The sequence below is a fragment of the Akebia trifoliata genome, chromosome 10 (genome assembly GCF_017979445.1).
Source record: "Akebia trifoliata isolate Shusen 1 chromosome 10, ASM1797944v1, whole genome shotgun sequence".
In the NCBI taxonomy this organism is placed as follows: domain Eukaryota; kingdom Viridiplantae; phylum Streptophyta; class Magnoliopsida; order Ranunculales; family Lardizabalaceae; genus Akebia; species Akebia trifoliata.
Genome location: NC_141384.1, coordinates 22,183,056 through 22,204,657, shown reverse-complemented (window position 1 = coordinate 22,204,657; position 21,602 = coordinate 22,183,056). Strand labels below are relative to the sequence as shown.

General features: G+C 31.7%; 1 protein-coding gene across 1 annotated transcript in view; it reads left to right on the top strand.

The window, feature by feature from the left end:
• Window positions 1-12,061, top strand: part of NAD-ME1 (NAD-dependent malic enzyme 1) — a 41,228-nt gene extending 29,167 nt beyond the window's left edge. Inside the window, exons 15-19 of the mRNA XM_086456174.1 lie at window positions 9,739-9,793; window positions 9,874-9,945; window positions 10,060-10,122; window positions 10,202-10,316; window positions 11,466-12,061. Of these exons, the coding sequence (XP_086312300.1) occupies window positions 9,739-9,793; window positions 9,874-9,945; window positions 10,060-10,122; window positions 10,202-10,316; window positions 11,466-11,540 (380 nt within the window). The 3' untranslated portion in view covers window positions 11,541-12,061. The remainder of the gene's footprint in view (window positions 1-9,738; window positions 9,794-9,873; window positions 9,946-10,059; window positions 10,123-10,201; window positions 10,317-11,465) is intronic.
• Window positions 12,062-21,602: the final 9,541 nt, after the last annotated feature.

Here is a 21,602-nt window from a genome sequence, read left to right as displayed (position 1 = left end):
CTTCGAAGAGTTACTCCGCGCAAGAGCAAGAAATTACTCTTTGTGAAGAAGTCGAGAAAACCTATTTCTCAAAACTCATCTTGCGGGGAGTCAAAATCTAACGGTTCGTTTTACCAAAATACCCTTAACTTTATTAATTTTCTATGAAAATATTCCTAATTCATTTGCCCTTAAATCAAATGAAAGAAACATTTATTAATATTAAAAAAAAATTTTAATTTTGAGTATAATGGATTTAAGCACATTATATTAATATTTAATATTTAAAATATTATATTATATTATATTAATATTTATAGTTAAAATGTCAAAAACAATATAGTTTGAAGGCATATTATGACACTAAAAGACAGTCTGTCAATTTTTTTTTTAATTTTGAGTATAATGGATTTAAACACATTATATTAATATTTAATATTTAAAATATTATATATATTATATTAATATTATTATATTATATTATATTAATATTTATAGTTAAAATGTCAAAAACAATATAGTTTGAAGGCATATTATGACATTAAAAGACAGTCTGTCAATTTTTTTTTTTTTTTAATTTTGAGTATAATGGATTTAAACACATTATATTAATATTTAATATTTAAAATATTATATTATATTATATTAATATCTATAGTTAAAATGTCAAAAATAGTATAGTTTGAAGGCATATTATGACACTAAAAGACAGTGTGTCAATTTTTTTTTTAATATTATGTCATACTATGTCAAAAACAATCTGTCAATTTTTTTTAAAATTTTGAGTATAATGGATTTAACATATTATATTAATATTTAATAATTAAAATATTATATTATATTATATTAATATTTATTATATTATATTATATTATATTTATTAATATTTATTATATTATATTATATTAATATTTATAGTTAAAATGTCAAAAACAATATAGTTTGAAGGCATATTATGACATTAAAAGACAGTCTGTCAATTTTTTTTTTTTTTTTTTTTTGAGTATAATGGATTTAAACACATTATATTAATATTTAATATTTAAAATATTATATTATATTATATTAATATCTATAGTTAAAATGTCAAAAACAGTATAGTTTGAAGGCATATTATGACACTAAAAGACAGTGTGTCAATTTTTTTTTTAATATTATGTCATACTATGTCAAAAACAATCTGTCAATTTTTTTTAAATTTTGAGTATAATGGATTTAACACATATTATATTAATATTTAATAATTAAAATATTATATTATATTATATTTATTATATTATATTATATATATTAATATTTATAGTTAAAATGTCAAAAACAGTATAGTTTGAAGGCATATTATGACACTAAAAGATAAAAAACAGTAACTGGTATAATATAAGGGTATTCTGGTCTTTTTTCTAGAAGTCATGAGAAGTCAGTATGGTTCCCAACAGACTTCCAGCACAAAAGTACTTCTGCCAGTACTTCACAGAGTTGATTGCCAAACGCCCTTTCTACACAGAATTACTTTTCCAGCTCCTCCATAGAGTACTTCAGCTCCTGTTCTTTGGAAGAGTAGTTCTGCTCCTGGTATCCAAACAGGCCCTTAGCGTCATAGTAATTGTACTACTAGATGCACTACTGAAGAATTGGTAAGGGATGATGAAATTGGTGTACAATGTGAACCCAGTTACCCACCTACTAATCAATCTAAACCTTTTTTCTTTTTTCAGAAGGATGATTGTATTGAAATGGAGGAATCCCCAAAAAAATTGTTCAACAGTCTTCAGATTTTGATAAAACCTTCTTAGGACAGAAATACAAACACCACTCCCCTTCTCGTACGAGGAAAGTCTTATATAAATACTAAATCATCAAAGAACCCACTACATTCTTTGATCTTTGATGATCACTTGAACAATGAAGTGTTGATAATTAGAACAATAGGTTTATCTCCTCTTTGCAAATGTTATGTGGTTTCTCTGTTTCCATAGGCCATACCAAATAGCAAATGGGGACATTTTCGATAAGACGTGACCTCTGAGAAAGAAGACAGAGAAACCAACCCTTAGGAACCTTTGAAACAGATATCGTCACATTCCAATGTGTGCTGAAAATGGAGAAACAAAACCTCCAAACTTGCATTTCCCAATGAAAATGGAGGAGAAAATGTGCAGTTACTAATCACTCATGTTGCACAGGTTGCAAAAGTTCACAATAATCTTTTTGTTTGTTTAATTAGGTCATCAACATTTAGATCTTATTCAAAGCAGAAGTTTAAAACATAGACATTATCTTTGAGCCCCACATTATAGAAGCTAGAAACACTAATCTAGAAGTTCTATCCAAGGCAGCATAAGAAGATAATTGGGAAGCTGCTATCACAATTCCATTTCCACCATTTCTTTTCCTCCATGTTGAGGAAATAGAGACCCCCTTCAACACTAGGAAGCAGACTAGACATGGAATCCACTTCCCAATTGCGTGGATATTTTTTCTAAAGCCAAGCCTCCATGACAAGTTGCCATATTAATAATTGAACTCCCTCCAAAAAATGGATTGTATGGTCCAATACAGAGAACAAGCCCAGGTAAGCCTATTTCAAAGGAACCTTCTTGCTCCAAGTGTCCCCCAAGAATCAAATCATATCCCATTTGACCACCTTGTACCAAAAGCCTTACTAAAATCAAGAACATACCATTATAAATCCCACCCAAATCCAGGTTCCAAACTACCAAACTTCTAAAGTTGTTTACCCAAAGAGAGTTGTATTCATGACTTTGAGCTTCCTAATCCCCAAACTTCACTCCTTGGGCATGCAAACCATTCTCCAATCCACTAAGTAGTACTTGAAAGAGTTTCCACTACGATTCCAGAGGAAGTCACTAATCATCTTCTCCAACCTTTTCACAATGCAGTGAAAACATGAAATGCATAGAAAAGCTAAATAACCGAGGTCATTTTCCCCCTTTGGACTAGAAACTAAGGGTCTGTTCTTTACAGATGCCAGCTCTAGCTCTAGAAGCTGGTTTCTGGAAGAAGCAGAAGCCCAAAGCCTGAAAAGCCACATCTAGTAGAAACTTGTTCATTACAAAAGCACATGAGTCGGAAATTGATGTTCGTTTTATAGCTTTTTATTGCTGGATTCTAATAAAATGATCAGAATACCCTTAATGTTGATAATGCACCTAAAATGCACAAGAAATTAGTAGAATACCTTAATAAATATATAATTACACTAAATATATATAAATATAATAAATTTATATTAAAAAATTATAAAAATAATTATTTTCAATTTAAATAAATTTATAAATTTTATAATTCTATTGAAATTTCGGCAACATCTCCTCTTAAAAATGAACATATGATAAAGAAAATATTTGCATAATACACAATCCTACATCCACATACAGATGAAGTGTGTTTTGATAATAAAGTAGGATGATGAATTACTTTTGATCTTGGTAGTAAAGATGAAGGGTATTTTGGTAATTATTTTTTATTTTTTAAGGTTAAGTTTGGTTGAAAATTTGATTAAAGATGAAGGGTATTTTGGTAAAGATGAAGGGTATTTTAGTAATTCCCTTTTATTTTTTAAGGTTAAGTTTGGTTGAAAATTTGATTAAAAATGAAGGATATTTTGATAATTGGTAAAGATGAAGGGTATTTTAGTAAAGATGAATGGTATTTTGGTAATTTCTTTTTATTTTTTAAGGTTAAGTTTGGTTGGAAATTTGATTAAAGATGAATGGTATTTTGGTAATTCCCTTTTGTTTTTTATGATTAAGTTTGGTTGAAAAGTTGATTAAAGATGAAGGGTATTTTTGTAAAAATTAAGGGTATTTTGGAAGAAGGGTATTTTAGTAATCTCATTTCATTTTTTAAGGTTAAATTTGATTAAAGATGAAGGGTATTTTGGTAACTACACTAGAGCCATTTTACGTTTTTGGCTTCCTGCAAAAGCTATTTCAAGAAGCCCTTCTTGAGCGACTTCTTTTAGGAACTACTTTTGGGTTTCAATTGAAATCCATAGGAGCTAAAAAAGCCCAAACGAACATCATTTATCTGGCTTTTTTGGCTTAAGTGCAGGAAAAGCAAAAAAAGCTGACTCCTGAATCCCAAAAGAACATGGCCTAAACTTCCACAAAGCTAATCTTTTCCCAAGTTTCTCCATAACCCCGTATAGCTTGGAACAATGGCGTAACCCCAAAGGAAGGCTAAGATATGTCTCTGGGAAGAGGCCAACACAACCCAGCTTACCTACGAAAACCTTTTTGCCACCTGCCCCACTTCCAAATACTTTACTTTTGGCTAAATTCAATACACAAGCAAACAATCACCTTAAAACAATAGAAGATGGATTCTAAGCCAAGAATGTGAAGCACTTGTGAAAATCAAGTTGTCATATGCAAATTGCAATTGGAAATTGAATAGCCTCTTCCTTGAAACTAATTCCTTCCAAATCGCTGGTATCAACCACTCTCACCATCATTTTACTAATTGCCTCCACCACTACTATAAACAGAAATGGAGATATGGGATCCCCTTGCCTCAACCACCTGTAAACTTCTAAAAGTAACTTGCAAGAGACCCAAAATGCACCTCTAAATCTATCTTCTTCCTTTAGACTGAATTCCAAACTCCCAATTTGATAATCAAGAAAGCCCCAATTAATATGGTAAATGTAATTTCCATCTTAATTTTGCCCACAATTACTAAAACTTCGGATCTCACTCATGAACTGTTGTACTCACAAGCCCAAGAATTTGTCCTCTCTTTTGAAGGCACCTTCACTATAAAAATCATTGGAGTTGTTAGTATTGGCAAATATTTCGGATGTAGATTGACCTCTATTCGAGTTCTCATACTAGTTCTACATGATATCTTCTAACTCTACTAAATACTTTTGGCAAGCTCGATGTAACTTCCTTCCCTAGAATTTTATGTCTACTATCTTCTTTCAAAAGAACGATTTTCTCAAATGTTAGGTTTGAGGTTGGGTTTTTATTTTTTAAGGGGTATCTGGTGGTTGAACATAATTTGATTACATGAGTTTTGGATAGTTACCGAGTTGGGTTTGTACCTGAGCCTATGTCTGGGGTAGCGCCATGTTGTTGGTCCAAAGTGAGCATTTCACCCAAATTGTCTTTTCTTGAGTATTCAAGAATGTGTTCTTGGATGTTGGAGAAGTTGGAATTGGGTGGTTACATGTCACCATAATAGACATAATAGTCATTTTCAATTTACGTATAGTAGTAAATGCTTGGGTGGTGCAATCATTCAGAACCATTATTTGAGTCACTAGACATTAGAAATACTTTATTACGTTCCTCTTTTCTTAACAATGACAATGTCATTTTTACTCATGAGAAAAAGGCCAATGCATGTAAATCTTAAGTCAAAGAACTAATTTAAGAAACATAGCTACTAAAGTTGTGTAACTGTTCACCCTCTTTTGGATCCATGTTTGAATCCTTTAGAGTTTGAGATGTGGGGTATTACTTCCTCTTGTTCTTCAGGACCTTCAAGGCAACCAATTCAAGAGACATTAAGAGGTAGACAGTGGCCGAGTTCTTTTCCCCTTGTTCCCATTACAAGGATAATTGATCAAAGATCCAACCTCACAAGGAATGGAGTAATTCCTTGGATTTTCTTGCAAAGCATAAAAAATGAACTTTTTGGTTTAAATCCCTAATTCTAATGGCTTTAACTACATTAATTTTCTAGAAAATGAAATTACAAAGAAAAGTCTAAGTAACTTCTTACTAAAGATAGAAGGATTAGAAGGAAAGAGAGAGATCCAATAATTCCGTGGTGTGAATTTGACAGAGTTTTCCCTTCACAGTTTCTCATCTTCTTTTTTTTTCCTTCCCCCCCCCCCCTTTTAGACTCGTAGAGGGAATTAGTTACAAAAAAATTACAAAAATAGGCTTTAAAATCAACAAACTGCTTTTGTTGACTGCTCTTGATGGAGCAATCAAAAATTGCTTTGCAATTTGCTTTTTACAATTTCCCCTGGAATTTCTTCAATTTTGTTCTAGGACCATTCTAATTTTCTTGTGCATTTATTAATGACCAAAAATGTGCCTTATTTTAGACACAACATTGTGGGCCAAAAGCATTGTACGACATAAAGTCCCATTGATACTTACCTGCCAGAGAGAAGCTCAAGGGTAAGCATCAGACCAAAATGTATATTATTATTCCCATTGAAATCAAGATTGGTGAAGCAAAAGAGATCCAAAGAACCAAGAGCAATGGGCAAGAATTTTAGGCCCATCAGAAGCTACCCCATTTGAATTAGTCCAATGAAGATGCAGGCCCAAAGGTAAGGAAAGCCCAATACAAGTAGTCTATTGGCCATATCGTGCGAGTCAATACTATAGTAAGTGTGACTAGGTCGAAGCCCACAACACAGTTTAAAAAAGTCCAAAAGAGCTCATGATCACACTATGCACATCTTGAGGATATTTTAAAATTTTGTTTAGAAGGGGTAAAATATCTTGTTTGGTCATCTTTTTTACTTCAAATGCTAAGCCCTTCTAATATCATGCACCTTCAAATCTTATTTCCATTATCCAATAGAGTCCATTGTATTTGATTTCACTGTCCAAATCGTTTTCTGTTTCCATCTTCTCTATTGTCGAAAACTTGCCCTTTGTCTTCATCAACACGCTTGCCTTAAGTCGTTCAAAATCTTTCATTGCTTTGCCTCAAACCTTAGTTCTTAACATGTAGTTTACGGTAAAAATTGGTGGAACTCGGTTTTTGTTGTGTGATGAGTAATTGGGAACATGAAAAAGAAGAAAAAAAAAATGAGAATATAAGGTTCATGGGTTGAATCATTAGGGGCCATTATATGGTGTTAGGGGGGTCGTAAAGGGTTGGAGATGTGAAAACGATGAAAAAATAAAGAAAATCAGGGTTGAAATTGTGAAAAGTAGGTGAAACCGAAAAATGGTTATTTTGGAGAAGACGAATCAGAGCGAGCGGAGAAGTGGGAGAGAGCGAATGGAGAATGTGAAAAAAGCGAGTGCACAAAATATGTTTGATGAAATACCCCACAAAGCGTGTGCGATCGCTCTTTAAAAGCAATTATGATCGCTTAAAGAGTGATTTTGCTTGCTCTAGTTAAAAGCAATTGTATTTTACTAGAGCAATTGCTCCACGTTAAGAGCAATTGATAGAAGCTATTTCTTGAATTTTAAAGCCTATTTTTGTAATTTTTCTTTCTAGTCCCCCTATTTATAAGGTCACTAAGGGGGAATTAGTTACAAAAAATTACAAAAATAGGCTTCAAAAATCAAAAAATAACTTATGTCGTTTGCTCTTAATGTGGAGCGATCACTTTAGTCAGAGCGATTAGAAATTGCTTTGCACTTTGTTTTTTACAATTTCCCTTAGAATTTCTTCAATTTTTTTTTTTTTTTTTGGGACCATTCTAATTTGCTTGTACATCTATCAATGACCAAAAATGTCTTATTTTAGACACAACATTGTGGGCCAAAAGCATTGTACAACTGTTATGTCTCTATATAACACAATATAAGACTCTTTATAAAGATTATTGACTTGAAATCGGGATACTTTGCCTTTTCGAACAGCATCCTTGGTTAAATTTTCCTTTAGAATAAATTACATCAATATTTCTAAAAAAGGATCATGTCTCACATATCAAGGGACCAAAAGTTTAAATGATACTTAATGAAATTTTATGGAATAGAACTTGAATGATATAAAGTTCCATTTTGCCTCAAAATGTTTCAGACGTCTCAATCTTGTTGAGTGTTATGTTATCCGCCTCCACTCCCGGGTGTCACTTGCTCATGTATCGTACCCCAATTCAACTTGTGACCCTCTATATTCATAGTTGCACCTTCCCCATCAGATTGGTCTTTTGGGGTGAATGGTTTGTCAACAAATCTTAGGGGTGATCAAAATGAAAACATTGGGACTATTATCTGGTTTGCTTTGGTTTGTCTTGTAACATCTTGCTCACTTTTCAGCTGACTGAAGTTTGAGACATCCATGAGACCAAAAGCCTGAACCCTGATGCACTCTTGAGGGTTTGGTACAACTCTAGGACCCTTTCTGGATGGTTATGTTGACATTAGATCACATTCTTTGTTTAAATGGGTTTGTTGCTCATTGGTAGCTTCATTCATGATTATTCAAGGAACAAAGGAGCATTCTCTTTCATGATTCCACATAAAAGTTTTGACCCTTCCTCTCTCCACTTAATGTCTATAACATTATGGATTTTAGGTAAGAAAATACCTCGAGAAAGGAATGGTTGATTTGCCACTTTTCATTAGATGACTTCTTTGACTGCCACTTTCCACTTCATTTCATTGTTCACTATGTTTCTGGATGAATAATGTGTGTGGAAAATTTGTTATAGATATCACACGTCTAATGACTTTAGCTAAGTTGTCATGTTGAGATGAAGTAATCACTTATTATTTCTATCACCTTGACTATTCTAATGATGTTTTAATTGCCATTACACTAGGAAAGCATTTATGTTAGTAAGCTTTCTCAAACGACTATTTATTTCAACTATATGCCTAATCTTATTTAAGCTAACTGGGATTTCAATAAGCTTATTGATTTGCTCATTAATTTTTTATCTATGTATCAAATTGTGGTCATTTCTCGATTGATCAGTGTATATTCTCTCATTCCTTCTTAATTGAAGGTGTATAAATATTTAAATTGCTTTAACTTACATGGTATAATCTTTATTCCTCCATTGTTAATTTTATAAGACTCAGATAGTTTTCCACGTTGTAGAATGCCTTGGACTTGTGGAGCTCTCTCTACAGGTAGGGAAAACTTGGGACATAATAAACTTGTAAGAACATGGAAACTTGACATAGATGAATTAATTTAATGATTTTGTTAAACTGATTACTGAAAATGTAAAAGATGAGAAATTAATTATTTGTTTGTAACCTATATAACAGCCTATAGATGTAATACCTTATATAAAAATTGTCATGACTAACTATTCCCATTGTTCCATCCCAGTACCAATATGATACAGAGGGTTATGTACCAAAACAATTCATTGGTGAATGGTGATATTTTTTATCTAAACATCACATTGTTATCTTATTGAGCATTAATCAAAGTTTAGTCTAATGTATCTTGTCCTTGAGTGTAGGTGCCAACTTAGGACTTAGGAGTGTTGATCCCACGACCTGGGTAACCCGTGGAACCCACTTGCATGCTAATCACTAATCCCTTGCTTGCCTAGCGAAGAAAGAAAAAGTGTCAACTTGTATCTTAATTTTCTTAGTGTATTGTACCTTCTGTAGTGGCATTTCTTATTCTATCAGCCTATTAACAACCTAGCGATGCTGAGGTTTTAAACTATGGCCACATTGAATCATAATTGAGTTGGGTGAGTCATTGAGACATGCCAAAACTCTTGAAATTTGTCTGAATCAGGGCTCATCACCTGAATTCAGACTTGGTAATCCTAGAAATTGATTGACTTGGCCAAGTCGTATCTTGGCTCTGGCTTTTCCAACTGTGCTCTACCATGCTTTTTGTTGCAACTATGTTTTCACTGTAATGTGTTGGAAAGTGAGGTATTTAATTTAATTTTGGAGTATATATTCTCATATTTTCTTCAGATGCGTGATGCATTTGGAATCCGATGAAGGGGTTTACTACAAGACCATGCATAACATATAGTTCTTGGTTGATTAGATCGTATATATTGTTTATTCTCTCAAGCTCATCATTAGAACCTGTTTAACATTTTAGGAAATGGTCAGACTGGTCACTGCAACCAGGGAAACAACATGTACCTCTTTCCAGGGTCAGTTTTTCTTATTTGTAGTCAGGCTATCCTATCTAGTTCTTTGCTTCATCTTTGAACTAATCTACTTGATCATGCAGGATAGGGCTCGGTACTCTTTTATCTGGCTCTCGAATCATTTCTGATGGTATGCTACAGGCCGCAGCTGAATGGTAACTTTCCAATATAACTCCATTCTGCCTAAGCTACTGAAACCTAGGCTTGAGAACACTTTTTTTCTTAATTGATATTTTCATCGTTGCCGCCTTTCCTTTTGAAAATCATAGCTTGGCGGCATATATGAAAGAAGACGAGGTTCTTAACGGGGTCATTTATCCTTCAATATCCAGGTTTGTGACATGGAAACTCCTTTTGTAGTTCAACTGTACAAACCAAATGCTTGCGTGTTGATGTGTTTGATATGTGTAGCATCCGTGACATAACAAAGGAGGTAGCTGCAGCAGTGGTGCAAGAAGCTATAAAAGAGGATCTAGCAGAAGGGTATCGTGACATGGATGCTCGGGAGCTCAGGAAACTAAACCAGGTTTTTGTGTTTTTGCATGCAATACCTCAAACATTTACAGATTCATTTATCTACTTGTTAATTTTCTTCTCTTTGACATGTCGATACATTTATTTATCTAAACATAATTAACGAAAATTGGAGAAACAATCACCATTGGAGCCAAGGTTTCTTAGAGGGTAACCAAGTGAAAGTTCTTACAAGTTGCTAATCCGAGCAACTTAAACTTGTAGAAGGAACTAGATTTACTCAAGAAAATATGTAAAATATTTTGTTCTTGATGCTACATTTAATAACTCTTGTACATTTTTTATAGACCTCTTAGCAAAAACTAGAAGGATCTATAAAGTCTACTCTAGTCAGACTAGAAGACCACAAAGTACTTCCCTAGTTCAACTAATTCATATCATTAATTATCAACATAGAAGACTCAATTGCTCGAACAATTTCTTTCCTTATTTAACTAACTAAAGTTTTCCAGAAAAGAATTTAGTACACTTTGAAATTACCAAATTAGGAATCATAACAAGCTCTGGAAATAACTAGTTGAAGCACAAAGAACAATGTTGTTTGACCAGAAACCTTTGAGCTTCTCGATGATGGCCTTATGTTGATCTGATTAAACTGGCTTCTTAAACAGTACAAGTAGATTCTCCAAGCTTGCACATATTGACAAATCAGCCTAACCCAATGGTCAGATATTGATCTTATTTCTAAATAAGACTCTTGCTTTCTAAAAATCAGTTAAGCTGTCACCTTTTTCTTCACCTTATTAAATTTAGTAGTTTTCTGAAATGTGTTTGCATCAATGATATATGGTTTGGGTCTTATTACCATAATTATATCAATATATATCATTGTAGTGATTTAGTGTAGATTAAAGCACCATACCTCTTATTCTACTCAACCAAGTTAGATGGCCATAACCATCTGAGATTATTGAATGTGATGTAGATGGTTTTGATTATCTCGTTGATTTCTTTTTCGTGTGTGTGTGTGTGTGCGCGCCAATGCTTGCATGTCAAGGCTTTGGCTATTGAAGCACCTTGCCTCACACCTGTAAAAAAGTTGGATTGAGAAGTCCCAAACTAGGATCTGAGCAGACATAAAGGCTTGATGGTATTTCTCCAATTGTATTATTTGTCTCACTTTAATGTCGACAAATTGCAGGAGGAAATTGCAACCTATGTGAAAAACAACATGTGGAGCCCCGCCTATCCAACGTTGGTATTTAAGGAGGATTGAACTCCTCTCTTGCATCCATTCCTAAGCCATCTGTTCACGGGAGAAGCGAGAAAGATTCAGTCATGAGCATTGCTGTTAAATTCCGTTGTATCATTATATTTTGATTCATAAGCTGGATCATTAACCGTTTGGCAAGTGATGTAGCAGCCATGTATGTATGCCTTGCAGTGTCTGTTCCATGCTAATCATGGATTGTGGGGGTCCCCATTGTATTATTGAAGACTTAACACAAAGTTAGGCCAAGTGAGTTGATTTAACTTACAGTTTTCATGGTTCAACACAGTTTTAGTTCACGGATCTAGATTAAGGGAAACTATCTCTACGAGAAGGCTGTTTCAAAATCTTGGGCCCCTTCAAAATTTCAATTGGCAGTCCTTGGGCCAACAGGTCCCATGAATCAGCTTGCACATCCAAAAGCTTGTTTGCTGGTTTTGACTTGTTTAATTGAGAACTTTTGTGCTTTTTACTGATCAAAATCTATTAAATGATTGTCTGATAAATCAAAATGACTTTGGCGTGTACATTGTGAGTTCTCCTACAATTTCTCTTGCTTCTATTGGATAGAGAAAATGGCTACTTCTATGACTCATATGCCTCTATGGTTTATTAAACTGTATTAGTTGAATGGTACTGAATCATCCAATGGTCAAGATTTCACCTTTCTTGAAGTGAAATTTGTCGAAATCACATTTTGAGTTGTGTGCTACATGGTGTGAATTTCTAAATGTCTGAATAGTTAGGTCATCTCTATGCTTTGGGTTCACCATATATACCAGGGTGATGCAATACAATATATTTGGAGCCAAATACAATAATCCAGTGAATAAGATGTACCACAGCAACATACTTAATTTGGTAGGCCTGATCTATTCACCTGGACGTCAAAAATAAAAAAAATGTATGGTATGATGGTTTGGGGAAGTTCGCTGTCTGGCTATCCTGCAATGTCAACTACAAGCAACGAAAAAAAAAAAATCTGTGAGGTTACTTGTAGGAAATGAATTAATAACATGTCAAACTTGGACAAGTGCATTGAGGCACTGATCGTATGTCGTTAACATTTAATTTGTATCAATTCACGTTACCTTACGCTACTATAAAAGTAGGATTTGAAGGTAATATGGAAAGGGAGACACTACGTGGATAATCATAGCTTTGTAGAAATTTTTTCTTATGTTATGGTTGATCTTTCCTTTAAGCCATCTTCCATGCCCTTGCACCACTCTTGTTATTTATTTGTATTTAATGTGATAGTGTGATTGAATGATAAATATTTTATTTTAGATGGAAATCAAAGTCACTGAACTCAATTTAACATGCATTCATGTTTGTTTTCAATTTATCATATTGAAAAAATATTGATCACGTACGATAACATCAATTGTCTCTGTCACCAGTGATCAATCATTCATGAAGCCCACATTTAGGCACCCATAATCAAACCCGTCCGACACATATTTTCAGGCTTGGATCGGGTTCATAAGAAACCATAACGAAACTAGATAATAGAAGTTGAAGAAGAGACAAATAGATAATAGAAGAACGAAACAAAGAAAAGGTTCTATTTTTAAATAAATAAACATATATATATTCTCGGATTGGTTCGGTTCTATTATACCCCTAATTCGGATTTGAACAAAATCAATCGGATTTTTTTATATACAATCCACACTCGAACCAAACCATGCTCAATCCGATACTTCGGATTAGTTTGGTTCTTGGATTGATTTGGTTCTATTATACCCTTAATCTGGAATCGAACCAAATCAATCGAATTTTTTTATATACAATCCGCACCCGAACCAAACCATGCGCAATCTGAACCAATCCAATCCAAAAGGCTTCGGATTGATTCGATTCTCGGATTTACCCAATCCAATGTGCACCCCTAACCGAACCTATAAGCTTTGGTTCCGGTTCGAGTTATTTTATAAAGACCGTACCCATACTCATAGATTTGGGTATATTTAAATACACTAGATTTTTAAATGATTATATACTTATATTTAAAAATACTTTAGTTCAAAAAAAATTCGTAGCTTTTTTAATTACATAAATAGTTTAGTTTCTAAAGTAAAGTTTAAAACTGTATAAATATATAAATTTTACATTAGAAAAATGTAGGAAAATATATAGTTTAAAATTCAAAATATTTATACTCTTTTAATTTAGAAGTATAGTTTATTTATTTTTTTAACAAAACTATTATAACGTAAAAAATATTAGAAAAAAAAAATTAATTATATTGTAACAAATCTCAATATGCATTTTTATTAATTTCAATTATTCAATGTACATTATTGACATTACAAATTTGATAGATTATTACATATATGAGAATTGAGATTATGGTGAGGAATTGCATGACAATAGTATGAGTACATTCCAACTAGGATGGCATCCATTGTTACAACCTTAGATTGTAGTCTTTGATTATCATATACAAAAGAGTCTCTTCCACTTCCCTACCAAATCTCTCTATATTCAGGGATCGAAGAGATTATGACAAATCATGTGTCACCAAGAAATCTCTTGATAAAGCACCTAAACTATAAGACAAGTAAGCCTTTCCATACCATACAAGTGCACAATGAGCCCAGCCAAAAGGGTTTGGATAAGATATGCCAAATTCCACCATGTACACAGTAGCCAACATCTTGAGGCGGGGTGCTCTGACGATGCGAAGAGAAAATAAAGGTGAGTTTGCTATGTTGGACGGACGAAAAGTTGCAACAAGACGGGTGGTTCAATGGGACTACGGCACGGGGGGATCGGGGACTTTGAAGATCAAATCATAACAAAGAACAAAAGAGATGAGAGATTAATCTAATTAGAGGCAGATTGGACATCAACCGATTCGATATGGTCAATCTCCTAAACCCAAAAGGATTTTGATTAGTTTTCTTTTTTATATGTAAAACCAAAATACATGTGTTTATAGATAAAAATCAACTAATCCTGATCCTATTTAAATTCAAATTAATTATTTTCCAATCGTAATCCTAATCTCAACTAACAATACTATTATGTAACATGACCTATTGTATTACTGTACACTCTACCATTAATATCTAGGTACGTAATTTTCACCCCTCTTGAAATCGACATTGTCATCAAGGTCGAGCCCTCTTGGACCCCAAATCGCAAAGGAAGGAATTACATCCATCTTAACACTTTTCTTGTAAGTTACTTGGCTCTTGAAGTTGATGACATCCTCACAAATAGTATATTGAATCTTCACATCTTGACATTTCTAAAATAGTTGACTTGAATATACACCTTAAATATGATTGAAAACACAAAATTCACTATTTAATGTTCTTCAAAAATATCAATTGCATCAATGTTGCCTTTATTCATAGTAGAACCATCTTGTCTTCAATATGTTTGGTGATGTTAACATTTTTTCTACTTCTAGGACGATGATTGTAAGGAATGATCTAAGACTAATCCTTCACTACTTAATTCAATCTACTCCATGACGTAATCTTCTTCAATTGTATCTGAATATAGTGATAGAAATCAATAACATGTAGTCCAATTGACCTACACGATTTTTAGTTTTTTAACTTGTACAAGGATTCTATATAAAGAAGAGATGTCAATACTAACTGAAATCCCAATTTGATTAGAATTAGAAATACTCTTTAAGTCTTAGGAGGAAACCTTTATGGATAGGAATCCTACTAAAAGAGGATATTTAGACCCTTTATTTCCATTTATTTAAATGAATCAGCATCCTATAATAGATAGACACAAAATGTGTGAAGAGATAGGATTTTGAATTGTGGTGATCTCCATCAATCACTAGAGTCTTCGCTAATCCAACATAACAAAGAAAGAGAAGGTGAGTTTGGAAATTAGAGAACACGTGGAAAAAGGTTCACGACTTGGGGATTTATGCACATCGGATCATTGGCACGTGGATTACGAAAGGTACACCCCCAACATAATCTTGGATCATCGATTTAACTTATGGCATAAGGTAAGTACTCTAATCTTTGATCTTTAGGAACATGAATAGGTTTTTTAAGATATATGAATGATTCTTGATCTTGAAAAATTATAGATTAATAGTTATGTAGATAAATATTTAGAATGATTTGAATCTCATATGTGGTATCAGAGCGTAGATTGTTGAATGTCTATATTTTGGATCAAAGTCTATTCATGCGTGATTATTATTATATTGTCTGGATTCCTTTTGAAATCTTGTAGAAACTCTATGGTTATTAAACCCACAAATTTTAGATTTTGTTTTGGGTATCAAATCTATAAATTTAGATTTCATTTTGGGTACTAAAATCATAAATTTAATATTTCGTTTTGGGTATCATACCCCATATATTTCAAATTTTATTTTGGGTTCTAAACTCATAAATTTCAGATTTTGTTTTGCATATTAAACTCATAAATTTCATATTCTAATTTGGGTTTTATAAGCCTATAAATCACATATTTCGATTTTAGTTTGGATCTTATAGACGTATAATTTTATATTTATGATTAACAATTGACAAAATATGTAAATATTATATTTGGAATAATCAATAACTTTATTCAAATCATTAATAATTTGTTTCTTGAGTATTGTTAATTTTCTTATTACCATTGTTTTAATATTTCTTGCTCATTAAGTTTTCATAATTGTGACCATACAATAGTTATATGCAATATTATTATTGGAATATTTTAAAAATAACATAAAAGTTTAATAATTATTATTGGTCAATTCAGATTACATAAATTTTATTAATTTTGTAGTTGTCAAAATAGCCTAAATTAGTAAAATTTATAAAATATTTAATTATATCAAACTTTGGTCATTGAAGTGTCATTAAAGAATAATAATATTTACAATGACATAATCAATTAGTTAAATGAGATTAACCTAAAGGAAAATTTGATTTAACTAAATAAAATCAGGTTAAGATAATATAATCTATATGAATTTAACAGAATTAGGATAGGGTACCCAAAGGTAGCAAAACTGACTCAATAAATTATGTAAATTATATTAATCTTATGGGATAACCTAATTACACTATTACCTTAAAAATGAGTAAATAATAAATATACATAATTTAACCCAAAAGATAAATTTAAGTGATATTAATAAATTCATCATTATCAAATAAAATTCAAGGTACTTATTAAAGTATTGTCCTTGTTTAATTTTAATTTCTGATTTGTTGCACTCTTATGCTTTTAGCATCTTGATCTTTATCGAATTAATTTTTTTAGAATAGTATGAGCACATCCAATTCACTCTAGGTGTTCAAGATCTTGACCTAACATTTATTTTTGAAAAACCTACAGATCTTACTGAGAACAGTAAGGTAGAGTAAAAGAATTTCCTTCATGATTAGAAAAGATCAAATAGGCTCAATTTAATGTTTTTATGAGGATAACGATCGCTAAAAATATCAACATATCTCTACCCCCAACTGATAGTGCATATAAGCATCTGAAGAGTATGGAAGAAAATTTTAAATTTGATGACAAATTACTTGTAGGCACTTTGATGGCTGAGTTGAAGACTATGGAGCACGATAGGGCACGGGGAATTCATGATTATATTCTTAACATGACTGACAGACTGCGAATTAAAAATTAAAAATCACCTCGCAAATCTTGCATAATTTACATAATTAAAATTTAATATTTAAGATTATCTTTTAAGTTTTAACATAAGTGATCATATATGCGAAATCTATCAAATTTTTCATCCTAATCTCACATCACCTTAGGTGATACTGCACTTCTCCTTCCTCATGTAGCCCATATTACAACAGGACTCGAGATAATCTATTGTCAATCGAATTGTTTCATGCATCGATCCACGGGATGGTATAAGATAGTATGTAAAAAAAAATTACTCATGATCAGTATGCATATATAGGGTTTAGAAAACTTAAAAAAAAATAAACAAATTATTAAAAGGATTAAATGTAAAAACTAATAATAATAATAATATATAAAATTTTCAATTAAACATATAAATAAAAAGTATTTGTTTTTATCATAAAAGGAAGAAGAAAATCTAACTACGTTCGATATGGTAAGTCGTTATGACGCGGATCTCCAATATATGTCCTATTAGGCTGTATTCATCTACATGATTGAGGGAATATAACATCCTGGTTCTTAAGTATGGGTTTGCCAATTGGCAATCACTTGTGTGTTCATACTTGTAATAATGGTGTATATCCCATAAGTCTTGATGACCGTTTTTGCTCATTGCTTGCAAATTTACTAAGAGCATAATACAAATAAGCAAGAATAACGGCATCCCAAGCATAACAAGATGTAATAGATAAATTTCTAAATAAATGTAGTAAGCTATTATCAATACTCTTACCATATGCATAAGGAAATAATGTGGCTCCACACAATGCCAATGGATAGGCACGACTATAATGATGTACATGATATAAATGTAAAATATTAATAGATAATATCAAATTTATATATATATATTAATATTTTTATAATAATAAATAATTAAATTTTACCTCATGCTTAAATATTTTTCTATTTGACCATCTCTCAAATGTATCATGTAACCATGTAATGATAATAGTACCAAATTAAGAACTTCTATAAAAAAAAAAAAAGTAAAATTCCAAGACACTTATAAATGAGATCGGGATAATCGTCTATCACCGTACGCAACACAATAACAGGATACCTGTCAATCCTAGGTTCTAGACAATGAAGAGTGTCCTTAAATGTGATTGTCCTCTCTCCAAATGGAAGGTGGAACAACAAGTTTGTGGTCAAAATCTCTTAGCTAAAGCATAACACAGACAAGAATCGTGATGTTGCCACTTGATGCGCTGATAATGTTCAAAATCAGTAGTAACAACAATGACCTCTTGCAGACCACTAATGTCCCAATCTTTAAAAATTTACGAATGATATTGCAGTTATAAAGGATAATCGTAATCAATCTGCATTAATATAAAATTAATTATTAAAAAATTATATAACTCTAATAAATTTTCATTATTAATTTTTAAATGTAAAATTCTAACATGTCTCATACAAATATCACTCGATATATAACCCTGATGATCGTTTATAATATTGTCTATAATCAAACCTTTATGAATGTGTACGTCATTAGTTATCATCTATTTCAATAAAAATAATTATATAAATAAACAATTAAACATTTATTTTACTTATTAAATTATTAATAAATATCTTTATCTAAATCTCGGATCAAGATCATGATAATCTAAATTATGATAATGAACCATCAAGATTTTGATCATGATCTAAAACTTGATGTTCAAGATCATGATCATGATCATCAATTAGTTTAGTTCATGATTAATAATTTTGATCATGATCTAGATTATGATCAAGATCGTGATATAGATCTTGATAATCAAGGTGATTATCATGAACATCAATTAATTTATTTCATGATTAATAATTTTAATCAAGATCATGATCTAGATCTTGATGATTAAGATTTTGATGATCAATATCTTGACCTTGATGATCTAGATCTTAATCACATTTTGTCTAAAAAATATGTATGTAACACACACCTTTTGAAGTTTTGCTTCGCTGGAGGAGGTGGAGGAGGAGCAAGAAGAAGAAGGAGGAAGGAAAAGAAACTGAAAAAGAAGAAAGGAGGGAAACCAGGAGAAGTGAAGAAGAAGAAGAAGAAAAAGAAGAAAAAGAGAATTCGATCAGAAGGTACAAAATATTTAAGCAATTTAAGTGTCAAAATTTTATTTTTTTAATAAAATTGAATTTCAGTGCTTAAAGTACCGAAATTTTATTAAAAAAAAAAAAAAACAAACTTCGAGACTTGAAGTGTCGATTTAGATTTCTTTTGGTGATTAACAAAATATGTTATTTTTTTTTATAAATACTTTTTATTTTAAGTTTTTTTACTTATAATTTTTCCTATTATCTATCATACAAAACAAGGTTTTTATTCCAGACATAAACACAATCTACGGTATGAGATGAATTTGGAAATATCTAATGGTCTAGATCATTTCCTTCATAAACTAACCTAACTAACTAGAACCCTCTCTCTTTCTCAAGATCATGTTGGTTCCAAAGGTAACCACTCATAGCCACCCAATATCTCCCTCTCTATCTATAAGCACACCAAATCACACTAATATTTAAATGTTAGATGACAAATTAATAATTAAAGTGAACCAAAAAATCCAAAGAAGAAAAAAAAAAAAAAAACAAAAGAAGGTAAAGCAATGGGTACTCAAATAATATCCAAATTAGAAGATCCCGTTATTAGCTTTTGTCGATTGTGATGGCTCCATATTTTATCGGTGTGTTACATAATCATTGGATTTTTAGATCTAAAAATCCCGACCTGCAAGATTTCCATCACGAGACCAAGTCGTAAAGTTTTGGAGATCTATGAGGAATTTATTCTTAGCTTGGTTATTCATTTTCTTATTATTATTTGATATATTTGATATCAAGTGATTCTATAATTTCTATCAACATCTTTATGGTTTAACTAAGTGTTTGTAATGGTATGACTTTTCTTTTATTTTTTATTTTTTATTTTTGAAATTATTTACACAAGAGCCAAAATGTATAAGCCAATTTTTTTTGTTTAGAGGGCTTTTACAAGTTTTGTTTCTGGAGTGTCTGTTTCTGGTATTTGCATGTGTGAAGAAATTCACAACATAAGGCTACCTATATATGAAGTTTATTATTTTAGGAATATAAAAAAGAGGAGTGTGGTGGGCTTAATGAACAATTACAATGGTGTATACGATGGTTGGTCACGAGTTTGATATGTGATAATGGGTGATGAATCGGATTTTGATTATGTGGTTTTTTCATGATTCACTCTAAAGATCCACTCTTGTATGTGTGATCTTGCACCAACTCAGACATTCAATTGAGTCAATTAAAAATTTGTTAAGTCAAATTAAAATCTTAACCGAGTTTAAAAGTATATATATTTTTATTGTTGTTTTCTAAAATACAAATATGCCTATTAATACTTAAGATTTAAAAATATCTTGAAGTATTTAATGAGTTAAACATTACTATATTTATCTAACTCATCCGAGTTGAATCGTGAGCCATCAACTTGACGACTCTATATCCTTTGACAATTTTGAACTTTTTAATTTCTTTAATTAGTTAGTCAGGTTTGAAATATTTGTTATTTAATTTTTTCACAATTTTTTTACGAATTTAATTACACCTTCAATGTTTCTTTAGAATATGAATGGGCCACTGATTATTATTATTATTATTAATTTTATTTTTGAGTATTAGAGTACACGATTACATTTAGAATAATGATGAACCGCACATCTTTTTCTTGTGTATCCCGATGTAAACAATTTATGGTTTTGTGCCCTTGCCACGTACTCAACCGTGTACTAAGACTGCGTGCATTTATCACGACTCTTACATTTACTATGTGTAATGAACATAAGCACAAAAGTTTGCCAAACATTGTGTCAAACATTTTTCAAAACATGGGTTAGAAGTTTTGGAATGAGCTGATTTTTTGTGAGGATGATCTCTATACACCAAAAATCAGTCTATTCCAAAACTTCTAACCCCATCAAAAGTGATTTATAAAAATTTGTAAACTAGGGTTAGAAATTTCAAAATGAGCTGATTTTTGGAGAGATGATCTCTTCACCATAGAGATCATCTTCACAAAAAATCAGTTCATTCCAAAGCTTCTAACCCATGTTTTGAAAAATATTTGACACAATGTTTGGCAAATTTTAGGGTTGTTGAACCGCTCCCACATATGTATACATTTTAGCCAACCATTTTTGTCTTACATGAGTTAGAAGTTTTGGAATGAACTGATTTTTGGTGAGGATGATCTCTATGGTGAGGAGATCATCCTCACCAAAAACCAGCCCATTCCAAAACTTCTAGCCCCATGTTTACAAGTTGAAAAATCGTGGACCGTCAATTTTTTGTAAACCATTTTTGATAGGGTTAGAAGTTTTGGAATGGGCTGATTTTTGGTGATGATGATCTCCTAGCTGTAGAAAAATGTTTGGTGTTGAACATTTCCCATATACA